Below are 7,572 nucleotides of genomic sequence, written 5' to 3' on the forward strand. Positions count from 1 at the left end.
AGCAATATTACTTTGAGATAAAGAACGAAAAAATAGTAGCAAGGAAACTTATTAATTATTACTTATTAATTATTACTTATTAGTTATTATTTATTACTTATGTTTATAATAAATTTGCAAGACAGCAGATTTTTTTTAATTGATCAATTTATAAAGCTCCTGCTCGCATTTATTTTTGTTAAAATAATGCTACAATCAAAGTTGAAAGACGTTACCTGACCGAAACGATTGTTCGTTTGTACATAGATAATTGCAGGTTGCATAATGCCCAAGGTCAAGCTAACTAGAAATATTTCGCAATTAGTTTCGCAGATTACATTTTGATAGCATAATAATATTAGAAAAATAATATTAGAAAAATACATAGAGATAAAGAAATCATACTAAAATCTTTATAAAATTATATAAAGGCAATTTTAGCAATATTACTTTGAGATAAAGAACGAAAAAATAGTAGCGAGGAAACTTATTAATTATTACTTATTAGTTATTATTTATTACTTATGTTTATAATAAATTTGCAAGAAAGCAGATTTTTTTTAATTGACCAATTTATAAAGCTCCTGCTTGCATTTATTCTTGTTAAAATAATGCTACAATCAAAGTTGAAAGACGTTACCTGATCGAAACGATTGTTCGTTTGTACATAGATAATTGCAGGTTGCATAATGCCCAAGGTCAAGCTAACTAGAAATATTTCGCAATTAGTTTCGCAGATTACATTTTGATAGCATAATTATCACAACCTCGCGAGGCGAAAAACTCTTGCGTATCGATCTTCGAGGAATCGGACGGCTTTCATCGACGAAATTCTTCGTCCGTCTTCGATACTTTCTATCTTAAAGATATTGCACTAATTAATTGCAAAAAATTGCTCCGGTAAATATAACTAAGATAAGAAGAAATAGAACACGGCAGTGAATCTTAAAAGTGACTTATACTATCTCTTTCCTATATAACTTGAATATCGTATAATAACGCCATATTTCATCCCTTATATCGACAAAGTGTCATCCGTGTTTTAAAATTCTACTGTTAACTGAATTTTAGGTCAATCGTTATAGATCGATACGATATTTCCATGTACTCTGTAATACAAGGGTGCGACGAAGTAGCTTAATACAGCTTAAGTGTCGGAGAACTCATTTGCATCGCGATTATAATATTCTTATGCAAATAATACTCGATTCACGGCCAATTATACCTCGTGTCCGTCTATATAAATGTGTTCTTTCATCAATCCATCTCTTGCAATCTTTTTATTAATAAATTATACGATTTTATTATAGATGTAAAATTTCGAGACACAATATTATCTTTACTATCAAAATATTTACTATCGAAACTTGGTATGTAAACTAATTATAGCTTTATTCTTAAGTTAAAATATTTTTGCTTTTTTCCATAAATATTTAAATAATATTACATATTTTTTCGTATAAAAAGATCTCTTATCAATTTAATAAAAATTATTATACAGAGTGATTGTAAAAATGAATCAGGAAATAAAATTCTTCCATTCGTTTATATGTTTGAATAATCTTTAACAATTTTGCGTATGTCATCAAACCTGTCTCAACAGTGGATATAAATGTATAGATAAAAAAATACAATCTTTTAATAAAACAATTTAAAATAATTAAAATGGCTGTATTTTTTATATAATTTATACATTTTACACTCTGTATGAGCGCCTGTCAAATTTAATTTAATAATCAAGTACATTATCACTGACATGACACTGACATTCCCACTGAAAGAAGTATCTAGCATTGCAATAATGATTGACCGTTCTCTTCACATGTGTACACAAGTGGGGAAGAATTTTCCATCGAACAATAAAAGCGCAGGATCAAAGAGCGCAGGTCTCTTATGGTCGACGATGTCGACCGCGAACCAAGAAAGTGAACCTGCCAAGTACGGGTGGTGGGCGGTAGGCTTGTGGAAGGTAAGGTAAGGGTGAAACATAGGGAGTCACGCGAGGCAACCCCCGTGAAACGGAGGCGGTTCGAGAAACGTTCCCTTAGCGTGTGGTGAATTAGTCAGTCCTGCAGGATGAGGCGCGCGACGTGGTTGCTTTTCGCGTCGGTTTTGCTTCTCGTCCAGAGGATCCACGTTATCCGCTCTCAGAGGACCCATGCTCGACAGGGTTTCAATCGCGAGACCACGACGACCGTTACGATACCGGGCCAGGGAAGTGTCCTCGGCAAAGAGGTGCGACTTCGGCCATTTCATTTGTTCTCGTTGGTTTAAGTTCCCACATTATTTTGCTAGGACTTGTTCATCTCTGGTGCTACTTAAAGTTGGAGGGATTTAGATCTTTAGTCGTCCTTCATACAGATGAATCAACATCATTCATTTGCACTCTTCTTTAATTTTACTTTCATATTTACTATTTCTTTTCAATCATAATCCTAGAAACAGGTAAATGAAAATCTTTATAGTTTATTAAAATTCGTTGAAATTTATTTAAATCTTAATTTCATTAATCCTAAATCAACTAATGTTTCTCTTTCTAATTTCGATGTTAGAAAAAAATAAATTTCAAATTACATATAAAATTCCTTGATTTCATTGATATGATAATACTTGGTCTTCAGTTTTGGACACTTATTTATGACTCGATCGTTAGTGATTTTATGCATTATTTTATTTCTTTCATTATCCTATATGCTTTTGAAATCTAGGTAACTATCGGCAATTCGATAAAAGTGACGCAGTACCTTGGCATCCCTTACGCACAACCCCCGATAGGTGATCTTCGTTTCGCGCGACCAGTGACAGATCCTCTTCCCTCTTGGAACGAAGTGAGAAATGCAACGCAATTCGCACCGTCCTGTCAACAGGCCAAAGGTCCTCTTAAAAAGCACGAGAAACTGTACAAAGAATTGCTATCGAACATACCCGATCCAGGATTCAGCGAGGATTGCCTCTTCTTGAACATCTTCGTTCCTGACGGTACGTGTGTTATGTCAGTCATGTCCATATAAAGTAAATCGGTAGTTAAGTATGTATAAAATTTTGTAACAAAGAGTATCGTTCTAAATTATTTCAACATTAATTTTCTAAAAATATGGTTTTAATAATAGTTATTAAATATATCTAATTATAATTCAACAAAAATATGATTTTCGATTAAAAAATTTACATTTTGAGCAAAAACTCAAACATATGAAAATAAAAAAATTAGATATTATTTTTATTAATTTTCATAAATAGAAACACGAATATTCTTGATTAAATCTATAGAAAACATCACTAACTTTCTTCACATTTTTTCTAAATAAATGACAATAATTTAGGAAATTATAAAATACAGAATATAATTAAATTGTTGTCAAATTCATTAACTATAAAAGAAGTAGAAAGATTTATGAAAGTTATGATTTCCACGCAAAAGGGAAATCTTTTCTTTCGATAAATCTAATCGGTAAAAAGCGAGGAGATTGGTTATTGATGACGGTCCTTGATACTGCCTATTTTTTCCTAATCTTCGAGAAAGTAAAGTAGCACACGCCACGCAACGACGGTCAACGGCGAAGTTCGTTTCCTGACGAGGCGCGAGATAACATTCACCCGCAAGTTTACCCGGAGACTGATTCCTATCGTTCGAGAAAAAGACGGTGATTACAGAAGGGGAGGGAGGGTTTTTTTTCTCGCGAGTACCGCCGCGATCAGATAAAAATGGACCGAAGCAGAAAATTAAGAACCGTTAATATCGTGCAAGGACTAGCGTCGTGCAAAGAAGATTAGATTTATCACACGTCATAACGCATGCATAAAAAACCATGAAGGTGGAGTAAAGTTAAAATGCTTGATACGATTAACTTGGAATGAGCCTCTCGCGAATAATTCGCGAATAATTTTATTTAATTATATCATTTATACTCTATTTAATTATATTATTCATAATCTAATTAATTACATATTTTACACACTGTATATCCTTAACGTTTTAATTACTCGTGCATTGTCTGAAATCGAGAAATCTACGTAATTATGTGAAAAGCAAGTGGCAAGTCCTTTTTTATTAATTCAAATATAAGTATCAAAGGAAATCAGTCGTTTTTCCGCAAATTTCCAAGAAAGTTTCTATAGCGAGTGTCTGAAACTTGGAGACGTTAAAATATTGATCGAAATATAAAACATTCGTGTTCTCACATGTATTGCTTTCGCATTGCGCATCTCATTTCTCCATTTGCCCTAGAGTCCTTAATGCAAATTTAATGAGTTACCAATGGAAAGTATACATGAGATACTTAGTATATACGAACAAAAGGTTAAAGGGATGAAAAAAAAAACGAATACAGGCCGTTGGCGCGGCGTCTCCCTTTCGTCCTAGAAGAAAAAAGGAGCAGAATCACAAAACCGCGCCGACACGAAAGCTACATACGACGACGACGACGACGATCAAAAGTTGAGGGTGGTCGATATATACCAGCAGGAGTAGTAACGGAATAACTGGCGCACGCGGTGGCACGCGATCTTTCAGGGCCCGGTTTTGCGAGAGATGCCGAGATACCAGAAAGCTGGTCACGAAAGCTCTCTCTCTCGCTCTCTCGCGACCATCAGCTACAACATAAGTACCGAATCGTCACGACGCCATGAATCATTGATTCCGCGAACTTCCCGATGAGAGCTATATATCTTACGATTCTTATCGTTGCGACAAGCATCTCAAATTGCTCCGAACCGAGAGGTGACATTGAGGTGTATTCGGGACCCCCTCCGATGACACTAATGCGGATAGTAAGGCTCAAAGTAGCCATGCAAGCGTGCCAAGGTCGCTGTTAAGAAACGACGCGTTCGGTGGGACGATAATACGGGACGAGACCATGTTCAGGAAACCGCAGATGGGGGGAGGGAACGGGGAGAATCTCGTACCGGTCCCCGTTATCGTGACAAGCTCGTTGGCTGGAAATAGAACCCCGAATGTGTAAAGGTCTGTTCGCGGTGGCTTATACGTGAATTTTCTCTCTCGATTTGTACAGGACTAAAAATTAAAGATAAAATGAAAAAAAAATTAAACAATCCAGCGAACACAAAAAATAACAGTAGTCATAATCAATGTTATAATTTCTTCAACAATGTAACTGCAAGATAACATATCTTACATTGTTGATTAGGAGATTATAATATTGATAATATTATTACTTTGTATTTGCTTTCAAAATAAACTGAATTAATGAAAATTACTTAGATTTTTCCCCTCTACACATCGGTTTAATAATTATCGATTTAATTTTTCATAGGTCTGGTGATTAATGAATAATTTATTAACGAATAATCTGCGTAGGCCGTCAAAACGAGCAATGGCCGGTGATGGTTTGGTTTCACGGCGGAGACTTCAATACCGGAACTCCGGCGATTTGGGACGCTTCCATATTCGTTATGAAACAAAAGGTATGATGTAACGATTACGAACGATAATATCTACAAAAATGTGAACGGAAACACGTGATTTCGATCGCACATACATTGATAGATAGTGAAAATTAATGTAACTCGATTAATAATGCAATCGATATCGATATAATCATGATATATCACGATATAACATATATTTTTCATGAGTAGTCATCAATCGACGTCCTAAACATTTACGAACCGACAGAAAATCGAAGGGAATCGGGTCAGACCTGGCCTTTATCTCGCGTGCCATCATTTCTAGAATAGAACCGCACCCTTTGATATTCGCTCGTGATACATCATTAATCGGACTCTTTGGTCGTAACACATACTCCCAACGAAATGTATATATAATGCGGTACCGCATTTTTTACAACTCGAGAAACAATTCGTGGAGACAAATTAATTGCCCCCACGAAACTTTCGAGTGATAACGATCGCGCTTCGAGAGATTTTATCGCACACACGCAAAAAAGAAAGAATCCAAAGTTCGCGCAATTAAACGAGAACGACTTTTGCGGTCGGCAGGTGCTGGTGGTGACGGTGGCGTATCGATTAAACATCCTGGGATTCTTCACGACGACAGACCCCGAGGCGCCCGGCAATTACGGTATATTTGATCAAATCGCTGCCCTCGACTGGGTGAAACGAAAAATCACGTACTTTAACGGCTCGCCCAGCAACATTGTCATCTATGGCCACAGTTCAGGCGCGATAAGCGTGGGTCTGCACATGCTGAGCCCGCTCAGCAAGGGCAAGTTCAACAAAGCGATCGCCATGAGCGGCGACGCTATCGGTTCCGTCCGTTCGCCAGAAATGGAAGCTCAGGTGGTGAATGTCATAGCCGACAAGTTCGGGTGTTACCGACAACCGACCACCGCACTGATGGAGTGTTTGCGCCGGCTCGACGTCAATCATATTGTCAAGTATTCCTCCGACATCGAGACCTGGGGCCCGATCATTGACGCCGAGACCAACAACGAGACGGATCCTTTCCTTCCGCAACAGCCGAAAGATATGTTGGATAGCGGTAATTGTAAAAGCGACTCAATAATGTTTAAAGATGATAGTGTTTCAAAGTCGAAACATACATATAAAAAATATTTCTTAAGTATATATTCTTCAAATCTATCTGCATTTTTTAAATGTTCAGATGTAAAGTCTCTTTAACTTCTATTGCAGTCCGGATATAATAATTTCTCTTTAATAATTGTATTTTTTGACCTCAGGTAATTTCAACGCAGTACCGCTGATCGTCGGTTACACGAAGAATGAGCAAGCTCTGGCGATTATAGAGTCCACGAACGGAGAGAATTTGGAGAACGGACTATCCCCGGAAAATTTTGAGACAATGATCTTAGACGAATTCTCATCAGCGGTACCGCTTATGGATGAGAATAGCACTTGCGAATCAAAGCCAGAAATGGTGACGAATGCGGTGCTCTTCTTCTATAAGCCATATCCATCCACGAGAAACGCGACGGTGTTTCGCGACCGATACTTGGATCTGCAAACAGAAAAAACTTTCGCGGCTGGTCTGACGATGTTGGCCGGCAAGGTGGCGAAACGGGCGACGACTTTTGTCTATCGATTCGACTACCGTGCCAAGACGCAATCGGTCACGAAAGAAATACCGGAATGGGCGGGCGTGCCACATATGTTCGAATTACCGTTTGTCTGGGGTTTACCGTTTCAGATGAGCAGTCCGCAGATGCAATGGTTGCCTAATGATAGGAAGACATCAGACACGATGATGACGATGATGGCGACATTTGCCAAGATTGGCGACCCTTCCATCACAGGTGGGACTGGACCACCGGTCAAGTGGGAGTCCTTCACGCAAGACGATCCAAAGATCCTAATTATTGACAAGAATATAGAAATGGGCGAGCCAAATGCGGTGGATTACAAGGCGCTCGCGTTCTGGAACGATTATTATCCGCAAGTCGTGGAAGAGGCGACGACCTGTTGCAACGTCACGAACACAGCACGGGGATTATTTTCTTACAGTATATATCTCAGCGGCATGACGACTACGATGGCGTTACATCTCTTCTGGTTCTAGCTACGAGCACACGGCAAATACTTAAATAAACAAAAAAACATGTTGCGCTCGCTGTTATATTTTTTTAATAGACCAAAGAACCGTCGAGACGGCATCGT

General features: G+C 37.8%; 1 protein-coding gene across 2 annotated transcripts; it reads left to right on the plus strand.

Annotated features, from left to right (window-relative positions):
• The first annotated feature begins 1,720 nt into the window (after window positions 1–1,720).
• Window positions 1,721–7,568, plus strand: LOC145967790 (carboxylesterase 5A). Of its 2 annotated transcripts, none has more exons than XM_083092744.1 (5): window positions 1,721–1,948; window positions 2,688–2,958; window positions 5,297–5,403; window positions 5,938–6,439; window positions 6,639–7,568. In XM_083092744.1, the coding sequence occupies exons 1-5, from the start codon at window positions 1,736–1,738 to the stop codon at window positions 7,472–7,474; spliced, it is 1,929 nt and encodes a 642-aa protein (XP_082948870.1). In that variant the 5' UTR covers window positions 1,721–1,735; the 3' UTR covers window positions 7,475–7,568. The 2 variants fall into 2 exon arrangements, with proteins under 2 accessions (XP_082948870.1, XP_082948871.1); XM_083092745.1 differs by having other exon boundaries at window positions 1,868–2,214.
• The last annotated feature ends 4 nt before the right edge of the window (window positions 7,569–7,572 follow it).

This window comes from Camponotus vicinus, unplaced genomic scaffold (assembly GCF_025532165.1).
Source record: "Camponotus vicinus isolate PSW18456_S1 unplaced genomic scaffold, iyCamVici1.0 SCAF_3, whole genome shotgun sequence".
NCBI lineage: Eukaryota > Metazoa > Arthropoda > Insecta > Hymenoptera > Formicidae > Camponotus > Camponotus vicinus.

Bases quoted from the DNA above. Each gene is read 5' to 3' on its own strand.
- LOC145967790 (XM_083092744.1), top strand. From the start codon at position 1,736: ATGACACTGACATTCCCACTGAAAGAAGTATCTAGCATTGCAATAATG. The intron at 1,949-2,687 runs GTAAGGTAAGGG...TTTGAAATCTAG, and splicing joins GGGCGGTAGGCTTGTGGAAG to GTAACTATCGGCAATTCGAT. The intron at 6,440-6,638 runs GTAATTGTAAAA...TTTTGACCTCAG, and splicing joins GAAAGATATGTTGGATAGCG to GTAATTTCAACGCAGTACCG.